Source organism: Alligator sinensis, unplaced genomic scaffold (genome assembly GCF_000455745.1).
Source record: "Alligator sinensis unplaced genomic scaffold, ASM45574v1 scaffold76_1, whole genome shotgun sequence".
Classification (NCBI taxonomy): domain Eukaryota; kingdom Metazoa; phylum Chordata; order Crocodylia; family Alligatoridae; genus Alligator; species Alligator sinensis.
This window is the reverse complement of record NW_005841865.1, coordinates 3,527,581-3,541,442: the sequence shown is the minus strand read 5'-3', so window position 1 is coordinate 3,541,442 and position 13,862 is coordinate 3,527,581. Positions and strand designations below refer to the sequence as shown.

Genomic DNA, 13,862 nt, shown 5'->3' with positions numbered 1-13,862 from the left:
CCCTCTCCTCTGCTGCCAATCCCAGGGGGCTGGATTGGGCCCAGCCAGACCAGGCCAACTCCACACAGAGAGATCGAGCCCTGTTCCCTTGAGCCTAGGTCCAGCCAGAGCCTGATGCAGCTGTGCAAATGGCCCAGCAGGGGCCCAGTGCACCTGCATGTGATTGGGCCCCAGACAGGCTGTACCCATGTGGCTGGATTGGGCCCTGGATGGGCCAGCTTCATGCCCCAAACTGGGCCCACAAATGGGATCCAGCCCACAGACACACCTGGGACGGTTCATCTAGCACCATGGGCTGAAAAGGTTAGGTACCACTGGATAAAAACACCTTTCTTAAGATACCTAACTGGAGCTTACATACAGTATAAAAACAATCGCTAAGATGCAGGGCATTTTCTAAAAAATAATAACCAGTGGGAAGGAGCTAAAGAGCTGAGATGATGCAGATGGTGTTTGAGTCTACCTTGTCCCTGATCTCCCTGAAAGGCTGTGCACAAGGCCTTTATTCCCAGTCTCCATGGGAAGGACATTATTCCTACAACCACATATAATGCAAACATTTAAAATACCTTTAGGAATACTGTTGGTCTCTTTAGGGTTCTCACTGGAGAAGAAATGAAGCAACGTACTAGAAAAAATAGCTGAGCCACATCTGTAACTCTAACATAAAGTAGGCTAGATCATCCCATTACTTTGAAATATAATGTTGAGGGGTGGTAGGAAGAGGGCTGAGAGTTGTGAACGCCCTTTTCTGCCATGAACACGAGTTCATCTATCTGTTTGAGGAGGGTGTGTTTTTATGCATTATTCATAGGCTTGGCAGGATTCGGTTCTGCTTGATAAACACTGATAAATAATTTCACTTCACACTCACAGACCAACCAAAAATATTTCCACTGTTAATAACTGAAATTTATGGAAAGGGGACATCAGAAAAATGATGGCTGATAGAGTGTGTGACAACAGGGGGGGCAGTCCTACAGAACTGTGCTGACTGCAGGTTGGGCTGCAACTCCCAGAAACCCCAGGGGACTGGGAACAAAGAAAGAGGAAGTGATAAAGCAGATGAGGGAGCTACGGACAAGCAGAACCAGGACAGCTCCGGTAGCAGCTCTGCTGCTCAGCTGGCGGCAGTCCTACAGTAGTTACATTTGTCACAGTGCGGGGTTAAACTGCCCTATAATAATATTATACTGTCATTAACAAATTGTCTGCCCCATGCCCCTAATTTCATGCAATCCTGAAAAATTTAAATTGATAACAATCAAAAGAAATGCTTAAAAATAAACACTGATATTATCCATCAAAGTTATTTACAAGATAAAAACTGAATTCTGCCAAACCTAATTATTTGTTGTAAGTTTGGGAAAGTGGCAGACAGCTTTCCCCACATCAGTTCTGTTATGAGATTATTGGATGGTTCCTGGCCTTATTTTGGGAAAATGATGCAATTTTTGAATTGTTTTTGTTAGAGATTTTAAAATTAATCTAAAACCATGTTCATCACATGCAAGGGAAATTAATGCCCTGTCCAGTTCAACAGAGGAGGAAAAAATCAGGCCCCCTCAAAGAGATTTACAATAATTTCTGAGTAGTGCTCCTAGTAAATACTGCATACTGTGGATATAATATAATACTGTTCGCCCTAATATACTGGAGAACAGGGTAGGGGCATGTTGATCTTTACAAAGTTCACATCAGAGCAGTGATCATTCATTGCCTGGCAGTTTGGTTCAAACCAGAACCTCTAATCTTAACAAGATGAAGAAGAGTGTGTCAAATCTAGACTAAGACTTTACAGTTTAGGCAGCTGATATTTTCTCCTGTAATACCTTTTACTACAGGACCTCAAAGCACCTCCCTCACACATATCATATGTATTAAACCCCAGTTTGCAAATGGAGAAACTAAGGAACAGAAATCTGTGATTTGTCATTGGGTTTAATGCACTGAATTTAAGATAGAGCACAGGAGCAGTTTCAACACTAGTCCCCTGCCCCTGCCATCAGACTGCACTCTGCAACAATTAAGATTGTTTGGTATTGCAGCACCCAGGCCCTTCTGCAAAGAGCACTGTTGTTTCAGGATATCATTACTGGATTCTGCTGAGATACTTAGGCACTAGGCAGCACACTGAGTCTGTAATATGAGAGGTACCCTGGTATTGCTGTGCTCTGCACCTACCATGCAGAAGAGAGGCTTTTTTGGAAGATGAAAGGAGCTGTTCCCTGGCTGGGGACACTCACCTCCAACATTGTTTTTGTAGGTGTTGTACATCTCTTTCACCCTTCGGTAGCGAAATGCTAATTTCCTCATCCAGTCGACTCCCCCATGAACACCAGAGCCCAGACATAAATTTGCACCAGCAGTTGAACTGTGAAAGCCATCTGCTGAGAAGTTATATGTGCTGGGGGATAAAGGGGAGAGTAAGAGAAGGGGCAGAGCATTAGTACAATTATAACTTACCCAACAACATGTAGAAACAAGTTAAGAATGGTGAGGAGTAGGGGAGCGGAGGGAAGATGCACACCAGACCCTGCTGTAGTGATAGGGGCAGCTGTTAATGTACAGAAAGGGATCCCATCTCTCCTTGCCCTCCTTGCATTTGCTCCTTGTACTTTTACTTGACTTATTTTCCCACACAGATAAGACTTAAGCAGGTCATAAGTATAAGGAGCAGATCAGATCTCTTGGACTAGGGCTTGTGTCAGAGGATAAGAAGAGATGCCTTGAGCAGATGGTTTTCCCTCATTCATTCAAAATGGGCAGGGATTATTTGCATTGATTAACTTCAGGTAAAAGCCAGGTTGTCATTTTTGGATGCATGTCTGCACATGTACTTAGATTTACCATGCAGTAGAGCCTGTTTACACACTAATCTGAGCTAGTGAAACAGAATGAAAATCTTACAATGTTTCAGTGCATTGCGAAACTCAAATTAGGATCCCAACATCAGTGAGTGAATCCTCTGAGTGAACTTTTCTTTGGAAAGAAAACTATCTTCATTGTGAAGCTTCCTTTGTACCCTGTAATTTAAATAAATTGATGCAAAGCATAGCTCCGAGTCACCATTTGCCCACACAATTACCACACCTATACGTACACATTTTGCAAATGTGTCAATTTATCAAATTATTTGATTAGATTTTTTATCAAATTATTCAGTGTACATAATTATCTGATAAGCATGCACAATCTTGGTGCGGATGTATGAAAACTTGGCATAATTTTTGTAGAGCCAAGTTGATTTTTTAATGGTCTATCTGAAATTCACATCATTAGATCTTTGGACTCTAAAACCATGGATTTATATAAGAGGACACTGTACTGAGATACTGAGTGCTCATTGTGCTATTTTTTGCTCTGTGGTAGGTGACAGTTGAGCTTAAATTTCAGGTTCATTCATCTAAAGAATTTGTCTGACACCTTCATGAGTTTTGGGTAGTAATGATCAAAGGTTGCACTTCTGAAGATAATATTTCAGCACAGCATGAAACAATCCAAACTGCAGCCTATATTGCACATTTCTTAGCTGTAAAGTTCATGTTGAGCATAGTCAATGCTGTGACTATTTAGTCTTTCAGCATCAACATACCCAACATAAAAAAGATATTGCATGAAAAATAAGTGGCCAGGGGTGGTTGCTAGCTGTTGTAATCTAAGGAAATAAATTCTCAAATTATACAGCAAGTGGATTAAGGTGACATTAGTTAATAGCATATTTATCAGACAATAACCTTGAGATATTGCAATAAATAATAAGACTGTAACCAGGAGTCAATTTCTTATGTTTTACCTTATGTTTTACTTATTGTTGCCTTTTGATAGCCATATGATTTATTGATAACACCATTATGCATAATATTTGTAATACCACTGAGATGGTGATAGATACAGGGCCTATGAATGGGAGAGTAGGCACTCCTGTTAGTGCAAAGTACCTGGGATTTCTAGGCTTGAGTGCAATACAATTCAGACGCAATATTGCGCGTCTGAGGCTCAAGGATGGTGGTGAAATATTTGGCCTGATCTGGCTTGCCTACTCATTTATTAAGTTGGTGTAGCTGGAGCGAGTTCAGATGAATTTCAAATGTGTTTTCCAGTATGCTTCAAAGCCTGCTATATTCAGGGTCTGAGAATAAGGCCTGAGCATGTGAACATGAAAAATGGGAATTTGTGCGCTCATGTATTGATAAATGTAGCAAACATGGGAAAGAGGAAATGAGCAAAATTAAATTATTGTTTACACCATTGCTCATCTGCCAGCCATTTTTAAGCCTTGAGACTGCTTTAGGATCCAGTCCAGTTCAGAAATTCTGTACCTTAAGTCTTGACCATTGTCATCTGATGATACATCATCTATGTGTATCTGGTCACAGTCCTGTAAAACACAGAGGAGTCAATCATCAGGAAACAGAATATTATTGAAATTAATGAAAAATGGTTAGGGACAGATGCTTAGAAGAAACTGTGTCTTCCGTGTCCTGCCAGTACTTCCAAGTACACCCTAGTCAAGTAAGTAGTTTACAAGCAAACTTCAAATGCTGCTTGGCTAGAACGTGAACAGAATTATTGAAAGGATTATCCGAGGTCACAACACCTCTTGAATAACACAGTAAGATGAAATTGCTTCCTATTCATACAGGAATTTGTAGGGTCTCACAAGGGAAAGTGCTTGTCTGTTAACCAGGAAAACCGAGGGGAGTTTTCAGAGTAGATCTTCGCTGTACAGTGTTAGATTTACCAGCCTTCCTCATTTATGAACTTAATTATGATCAGTCAGAATATTAGGCTTCATTTATGAGAAAGAGAAAAAGTCTTTTTCTCTGGGTCTTTCCACAGACATTTCCTGTCTGAATCTTTCTCTTACAGCATTTTCCCAGCACTTGCTGGAGACTTATCTTTTCCTTGACATGTCTGTGGGAGCTGTGCCCATGCACCAAGGGGAGAAGGCACCCTATCACATCCCTTGTCTGCAGACAGAATTAAGAAATCGTGCACATAAGTAATAAGGAAATCTATACACCGGAAATCTAAACTGAATACATTATGGACTTGGAGCTAGCCTGCCTGAAATATGTACCCTAGATCTTATCATCCAAATTCTTCATTGTTTGAGTGGTGAAGGCTTTACCTCAAAAACTTGAGAAATGTTATTTCTATGGTTTCTCTCTCTGACTTGACATTATGATTAAAAAGGAGAAAAAAATTAGGAAGCTTTTTTGCTTCTTTCCACGACTCTTACAAGAAAGAAACAGTGAATGCTGCAGAGTCCTGGAAGCTTGCAAACACTTTTTGGTTGATGTTCTACCAAATTATAGAAGTTGTGGGGAGAGGGGGACTCCAAGCTGAAACAATTGCCCCTCCACCATTCTCTGTTATCTACATTATGTAGCCTTTATTGTTATCTCTATATAGTTACAGATTTTTAGGAGCTACTTAGATTCTCTCAAAAAATTTTCAGAGCTAGATTTCTGAAGGAAGATGTTATAGAGAGAGGTATGCCTTCTGTTCACAAATTCCAGATTTCTTTAAGTTGGGTAATTTCAAAAAGTCTCTCTGATATAGTTGTTCTAAAATTTCAGGGCAATAAAAGCAATTTCTAGGTTCCTCGGTCTTATTTTCCAAAGTGCCCACGTAACGTGGGTGCTTTTCAAAATTTTAGAACAGGAAGTACATTTTTCTGAAGTGCGAGTAAAGTTAGGGGTTGTACATGTTCTCACTGTGCTATTTTGTGCACACACTTTTCTTTGAAAAATATAGCTCACATTTCAAGAACTATTATGTCCAAGATACATTCATATCAACTTCCCCTGTGCTGGAATTCCTAAGAAGATAGTCATTTACAAGGTTGGGGTTTCAAAAACGTTCAATTTAATCTGGTTCCCATCTCCTCAGTTCCTTCCTTGCTTTATCATTGAAGACGGTATTCTAAGTGAGCGCCAACTCTACAAACAAGAGCTGAGAAACTAAATTAATAGCAGAGGGTCTGCTGGCACACACCCACCCTCTCTCAAATGAAAAAACACTCCCCACTGCAGTTGTGAGCTGTGAAAGGCACGCTGGAATAATATTGTCGCAGCCCACTCAGCTTCAGTTGCATTGTGCTTTGCATTATGTAAGGGAAAAGGTATTTGTGGGGGATCTGCTTTTCTCATTTGTGAATGAATTGTTCTGTACACTAAAGTGTGACAACAGTAGCTATCACATTTCTGACTTAATAAAATACCATGACACTTGGTGAGACGCTACCTCATAGTCCACCGGCTGAGCCTATCGTGTTACTGGGTGAAACACAGAAAAGCTGGACAAAGCAAGAATGTAGACCATGTTTTACTACTTGGTTACCAGACTAATTTTTCATTCTCATAGAATCTGCTTGAGCCCTAGTGAGTGGGGAAGGAGGAGAAGAACATCTGGGCAGCTGAAGAGAAGGTCCAGATTGTTTGAATGGAAGTCAGCAATGAGGACATTTCCAAACCCCAGTTTCCACATCTGTTGCTCTTTGGTTGGTTTTTATTTAATGATATTCTAGGATTTCATAGAACAGCATGATTAGTTTGGTGCTACAAGCTATAACTGATTCAGAAAATATAAGACCCCAATCACCACTCCCGCCCTTCTGGAACTGAACCTTTCCTAATGTTCTGAAACACATGGGACGTTCTCTTATTCCCTGTGCGTCCAGAGGGAACCTGATGCAGACAGGCTCCAGCAGCAGGATCCTGTGTTCATGAAACTTCCATGTTTTACAGGAGGCAGAGGGACAGAGAAAAATCCCACTCTGTGCACCTGCCGGCAGACAGTTATTAGCTTTTTTGAGTAGCTCCAGTCAAGGGTAAACTAATCTAAAAAAATCTCTTACAGCCCTGAATATAATAAGGAGACAGAGGGCGATTGGGAGGGCTATAAGCTAAGGTGTTCTTCTTTCACCCACCAGTCCTGATTAGTGGTGATAACCTGATGGACTTCATTTATCTAGGAGCTGGCAATCTTGCAGGTAATTTGGCTCAATTAAGTAGTTTGCAGTCAGGATGGTTTGAAGCACGTTGCCCAAATACTGCTGCTGGCGCTCTTTCCTGCATGTGCTGAAATTGTCCATTTCCTAGCAGGGCAGGTAAAAGCACTTGGTGGGATGAATTAAGTCTACTGAATCTGCAAAACAGACTTTCCCTGCTGACAAAGGTACATAAAAATGCCTGATTAAGAATAGGACCTGGCTTAGCAGCTTGTGCATGGGAAAAGTGAGAGGGAGACTTAGCCAGTATACCAGCATAGTGGTTGGCAATGTTTTCCAATGGCAAGCTGGAATGGCCCAGCCTGGCTCTGAGGTGGGCCAGAACTGGAATGCAGCCACTGCTGCCACCACCTACTGTCTGGCAGCAGCATGGCACAGGAAAGCTCCTTGCAATGAGGTACAGTATGCACAAAGCCCCCATCTCCAAATACTGCTGAAGCCCCAGCTCTGAAGGCCAAATCTGGCCCAAGGACTGTAGGTTGCCAATCCCTGTCCTAGCATGTTCTGCTTGTCGTGGAACAGACAGAGAAGGCCAGACTGGTCCTGCCTTGGCTGCCCATGGAGAAATGTATAGTGTGTCCAGTTTGGGTAGCTACCTGGCGTCAGGCTGCGGAGATATCTGGTAGGAGACAGAGCCTTTTGGTGATGTGTCTGTCTCTTGCTGGGGCAATACTTCTGTTCCACTATCACATACTTTACATGGCTCAATAAAGTCCAGCTCCACAGGCAGGATGTTAAGAATTCTGCCTAGCAGTGGAATGGCAGCACCTTAATGGCTCCACGTGATTTTAACTCTTGAGCCTTTTGAAGCGAACGAAGAAATACTATTTTTGCAGTATTACATCCCAGAATTCTGTCAGACGCTCTTGGCTTTGTTAATTTTTAATGGGAGAGCATGAAAAAATAAAGAGACTGCTTAATGCTTGTAAGACAAGTTGGCAGCACTTTGCCCACACTACAGTTTCCTCCAGCTTTATCAAAACGTTTAACTTACAACAGTGCACAGCAGTGTGGCATTTTTATAGTTTACCAGGCAAGTAGTCATGCTCTTCCATGAACAAGCTTCCTTTGATACAAGCAGAAGGTATCCTCACCCAGATGCCCTAATCCAACTGTGAAGCAAGCCTTTAAATATGGTGTGGACTTGCATTCTAATTGGATTTCAGATGACATGTACAAAGTCCTTATGGGGCCGTGGAAGTCTTGCTGCCTCTGTGTGTAACACTTCACAACCATTTTGTTTTCTCATCACCAGGCGTTCCTTGGGACTTCTTCTAATAGGTAACAAGTTTCCACCCATTTGTAGCACTTGCACCTCCTACAGTCCTGAAACCTACTGCTTACATCAGTGCTGCCTGGGCCACACTAGCATGAGCCACAATCCCCCTAGGCTGCACACCATGCAGGTGCCCCACCACCAACTGCACTGTGCCACTGGCTTCCCCAGCACCCAGGGCTGCACCATGCCACACTGCCCCTTGGGTTGGGGCAGGAAGCAAAAGCTGAAGGAAGGAGGGGGAGCTATAGCAATGGGAGCGGGGTGGAGGGTGGAAATTAATGGCTGGGTAGAAACCTGGAGGTCCCAGATTAGCAGCTGGAGACTACCAGTTGGACAGCTCTGGTTTACATAATAAATCATTCTCCACTAGCTAAATGGGGGCAGTTACTACTTTCTATGTCTACCTTATATACTCAGATTGTAAACTCTTCAGGGCAGGGACAGTGTTTGTACAGTGCCTAGCACAGATTGGCTTTGATTCAGCTCAGAGCTTTTAACTGCAACTGTGATAAAAAATAATAATTATTAATAATAATAATAATAATAATAATCAACAGTAAAGGGAAAATTCACTTCTTCCTGTACCTTTAGCCACCCAAAACTACTGGCAGGTTGCTGCTAAAATTTGTCTTTAACAAGGCAGTATAGAAACATATGTAATGCTTCTTCTTTGGTAACCACTGACTTGGGGACTTTTTAGGACAGACCAAATATATCCAATGCACATTCCCATTGAAAGATTCATTTTATGCTGTTAAAGGAATTTGTGGCCAAAGAGAGACAATAAAGTTGATGTTTGCCTCTCTCTGTACTCTACTAGTTGCTGTTAGTTCCTCAGCACTGGTGAAAATGGGCTGAAAATGGGAACACAGTGGGCATGTCTATACATGCACTAAGGCACTTTTTCTAACATGCATTAAATTTAGTACCTAGTAAACAAATGCGTATTAGGCTGCCTTAATGCACAGTATTACTTGTGCACAGTTTTAGGTGGTGTTTAATGTGTAGTAGCCTATTTTACTGTGCATTAGCATAATACCACTTTTTTGTGTGATGCTTTAATGCGCAGTAAGATAGGCTACCATGCATTAAAGTACATGTGTAGATGCACCCAGTGTGTGCAAATGGCGTGGGCTTTGCACAGTTATAATTCCAGTGGTGCATAAAGTACATCATAAAGCTGCTGTTAATACTGGACTATAGGTATGCAGGATGCTTTAGATCACACTTAGAAAAACAAGATATGACTGTAATTCACGCAGACTAATTGTATTCTCTAATTATAGACATTTCTTAAATTGAATGCTCTATTGGGAGGGTGCCATAACTGAGATACGAAGTGACATCTTGGAGCAAAATTTCCTTTCTAATATCTTTTAAGTGAGTGGCAAGCATTCAACTGTACATGCATGTATGTATACATAATACATGTACATTGAGCATTAGCTAAATTATAACAGTAAAAAACAATCATTTGAATAATCAGGGCTTGTGGACAGAGGTGATATCTTTTTATTAGCCCAACAAGATTTTTGCAAAAAAATGTATTTAATTGCAAGTTTTCAGGCACAAACACCCTTCACCAGGCATCGGAGAAAAGATTATAAAAGTTCTTCTGGGTAGAAATGAAAGTTTATATTTCATAGGATTTCACAGAGGGGTCAATTAAGACTTCTTACCAGTTAAGAACTGCTGCCCAGAGGGTTTTTCCATCTTTTATGCTTCCCAGCTTTGTTTAAGGGAATCTCATAAAATGGGTGGATGCAGCACACTAGTCTGGATGATGTGTGTATGATTTGGTAATATCTGTGGTTTCAGTGCAACAACCATATAGAAATTCTGCAGTTAAATGCAAGCCCTCAAAAGCTTTGGTGTGCCACTGCCATAGAAGTAAGCAGGAACCTTCTGTCAATGTTGCAGTATCAAAAAACTTGCCCACCTTGTTCATTTGCTCTTAGGGTGGCTCAGAACAAAGGCCAGATTCACGTTGTCTGTTAATTTTTAATTCCTCTGGAGTTTCATGCTATATTTAAAATACTTGGCCTGAAGAGAGGTTCTCTTACTCTGGAATTTAAATGGTATCAGACACCTTATTAATCTTCTCCATGCACCTTACTTATTCTTCAGTACAAACTTTTACTTTGTCTTCTGTCTTTGTCTCAGTATTATTGCACTATGTCAATTTAGCTTCTTCAACCATGCTCAGGTCACCATTATACCACTTGATGGTGCTACTGTATATTGCAATCTTAGTGAATGTAAAACTGAGTCAGCTTTTATGCTTGTTTTTCAGCCCATCTTATTTTTTTATAGAATATTGTTCACTAGATCTTTCAAGCCTAACAGTTGGTGACATATGATCCTCAAATATTACCCTGCCCATACTCCAGGCTGAAAGTCCTTCATTTATCATCCAAAATGCAGGAGCGCCATGGCCTGAAATCTTTTCAGTAGACAAAAATGGACAGTTTTAGAGAGGACAAACTTTTTGTCAAAGTATTTCTTTTTCTCTTTTGTTCTGTTTTTCAGTGAAAAATGCCTTAAGTGTTTAAGAAAAAAATACTTGGTTATTTGGAAACTTTCTGTGAAAGAATTATGCAGAGAAAAATACTTACCACTGTACTAGTGATACTTTGTGAAGGAAAGCTTTAGAGCAATGCAGAATCAAAGTTGTCTCTCACCTTGTATCCTCTCTGGGCAGTTAAGACTGGTGTGAGGAGATGCTCATTTTCAGAACAATTTGCATCCAGCAGTGACACCTCCCCAACTGAAGGTCACTGTTTTGCTACTCAGTCCTTTTGGTGCATCCAAAGCCAGGAGAGGCAGGACACATTTATTCAGCTGTTTTTGTCCTTCTTTTGCATTTTACATTTTTTGACCAAAGCCTGCTGGCCATAAGTGCTGTGGAAATCCAGTAAAAATGTTTTTCTCCAATACACCCATATCCTATACTGGTGCACTTTTGCCAGGGATCTGCTTAACTCGCTCTCATTCTTCCTCCTCCCCATCCTACCCCTCCAGGCCAAGAGTCAAGCTGAAGCTTTTTGATAACACAGGTCTGCTCTCCCAAGGTACTCAAACTGTTTGGAGAAGGAAGCAGCCTTAGTCTTTTTGTGCATTTCCAAACCACACTGGAAGCTTTCTGAGGTTTATGCATCGTCGTGTATAAATTATAAGAACATAAGGTAATTTTATTCTTTGTGAATTTAACTTGGAGCCAACAGTGACTATGGTAGACACACATATGACACTAGACAGTATTCCAGGAAATGTTTTACTTAGCAGTTATATGTAGCTTGTCCACATCCAAAGGTACTATGCCTTGCCAACATTAACTAACTTCCTTACCTCCCCTGAATGAGGTCATGTTGACCTTCAGTCATCCCCAGTTCACAAATGGGGAAACTGAGGCAGAGAGGGAAAGTGACTGGAAGACCGACTAAAACAGGTCTTAAGAACCTAAAAACCCTTACTCAGCTGCTGTCTAATCTTGGAGGCTCCTAAATTTTATAGGCATCCTGCCTATTTTACTTTAAAGTTTCCAGGCCCCTTGGTGTATGCCCAGAACTACCCAAGTCCCGACAGAACTGAGCAGCTTGGCAACCACCATAAGTCCAAATGAGTGTTCTCCAAGCACACCCAGGACAGACAAGATTGGACTCCCTACAAATGCCCGTGACTTTCTTTTATAACACTGTTGCAGAGGTGGAATCTAGAGGTGAATGCTGTCACAAGAGTCCATTCCCTCTGTATCCTGAGGGGATTCATATCCACATCTCCCACCTCCTAATATAGTGCTCAGCCCACCAATGTATCGGCCCTTCTGGTTAGGAAACACTCTCAACCCTCCTGCTGCAGCTATGCCACAATGAAGGAGAGACTTCAAGACTTACTGATGCAGAGACAGTGCATGTATAAAAAGATGCATAACTGTAGCCTAGTGATTAGGACACACACATGGGGAGAGAGTGCTCTGATTTCTAGTCCTTGCTCAGTGTTTTATCCATTAATTGATTGTTTAATTTACGATACATAAACACTGTGGGACCAGGGACTAAAATCCAGGACTCCCTTCTCTCAGCTGAGTGCCTTAATTGTAAGGCAACAAAAAACGGCTCAGTCTTTCATATTCTCTTTCTTTGATCCAATGACCCCTGTTCACTTCTGCACACTAACTCCAGGCTACTCTCTGGATTCCATACCAAGATGTTACACAGCAAAATGAATGCGTGACTGCATCATGTGCTGGCTCAGTCTAACTAGCCTAGGTAACGATGGCAGCAAAGACATATTGGTGTGGTCTTTAGTACATGCTAACACCCAAGGTACTTCTGGGGAGCCTAAGAACTTAACAAGGAGCTCTGGATTCCACTCAGAGACAAGACGCCTAAAACAGGGGTTGGCAGAGTGCCAAAAACACCTACAGTCTCAAATTGTAAGATGTTGGCATACCAGGGTGGACAGCAGGGGAACTGCAAGGGGCCTGATCCTTGTTGTGGTAGTGCAGCTCCGGCCCCTTCCCTGCTGTGTGACCCCAGGCACACATGCTAAGCAAAATGCCTTCATGTGCCACACACTGGCATTTGTGGTGGGGGTTGCCTACCTACCTATCTCTGGACTAAAAGTCAGGTGCTCATAGTGCCTTACGGTGTGTGTAGACAAAACGAGGGCCCTAAATTGAAGCGGTGGGTTTTTAAAAACACCACTTCAATTTAGGGCCCTTTAAACCCCAGTGTCATGTACATCCGTGCAACTCACCTGCCTCTCCAGCAGCAGGGAGGGGAGGGTGAGCTGCTGGTCGGGGCGGGAGGGTTAGTGCTTCCCTCCGTGGCAGCAGCGGCCCCCCCCAGGCAGCACCCACCCACAGGCACCCAGCTTGGGTGGTCCCATGGGGGCACCGCAGCCATGGAGGGAAGCACTGGGCCCCCACGCAGCTCGGGCAGGCTCCAGGTGGGGGGGAAAAAAAAAAGATCAGACTCACCGCTTTTATTTTTTTTTTCCTCGGGTGGAACCTGCCTTCCCAGGCTGCTGCCAGGCTGCCTACACGGGCTTCCTGCAGAGCCCCTGAGTTGCACGGAGCCCAGTGCTTCACTCCATGGCTGTCGGGTAGCAAAATAAAACTCCTTGGAGGAGTCATTTAAGGTGTGTTATGCCCCAAGTCATTTAAGGCACATTATGCTGCCGAATTTGCTACAGCAGCTGGAATTACTGCACAGTACGCTGCCGACACGTGCAAACACCAACACCATTAAAGCACTGCATGAGCATTTAACCTGCTTTAAAGTGTTGTACACACATGCCCCTTGTTTCTTCTACACATGGCCTTAGTTTTAGATGCCTAACTCCTGTGTTAGATCTAGCCCTTGCCCTCCAGGTCACACAATGAGTCAGGTCTTGAGTGAATGAGAGAAATTCTGGGTCCTGACCTCAAGTGGCTTCTGTTGCCTTAATGATGGCTTAAGCCTGTACATCTCAAAGGCTGACTTGCTGTAAATAAACAATTTACCCTAAACTAAGAACCCTATTTTCCTTGCAGCTGCAGAAGCCCTCACTGACACTAGTAAG

The 13,862-nt window shown here is 42.4% G+C and overlaps 1 protein-coding gene and 1 long non-coding RNA gene across 5 annotated transcripts in view; one reads left to right on the top strand and one right to left on the bottom strand.

Moving 5' to 3' along the window:
* Positions 1-13,862, bottom strand: part of EYA2 (EYA transcriptional coactivator and phosphatase 2) — a 149,065-nt gene that overhangs the window by 9,124 nt on the left and 126,079 nt on the right. For all 3 annotated transcript variants that reach the window (XM_014525637.2, XM_014525643.2, XM_014525657.2), the window contains 2 exons: positions 4,323-4,381; positions 2,247-2,407 (listed from right to left, as the gene is read on the bottom strand). In XM_014525637.2, the coding sequence (XP_014381123.1) occupies positions 2,247-2,407; positions 4,323-4,381 (220 nt within the window). The remainder of the gene's footprint in view (positions 1-2,246; positions 2,408-4,322; positions 4,382-13,862) is intronic.
* LOC112547963 overlaps positions 11,332-13,862 on the top strand; it is a 42,057-nt gene continuing 39,526 nt past the window's right edge. For both annotated transcript variants that reach the window (XR_003091751.1, XR_003091752.1), the window contains exon 1: positions 11,332-11,482. This is a non-coding gene — a long non-coding RNA (uncharacterized LOC112547963). The remainder of the gene's footprint in view (positions 11,483-13,862) is intronic.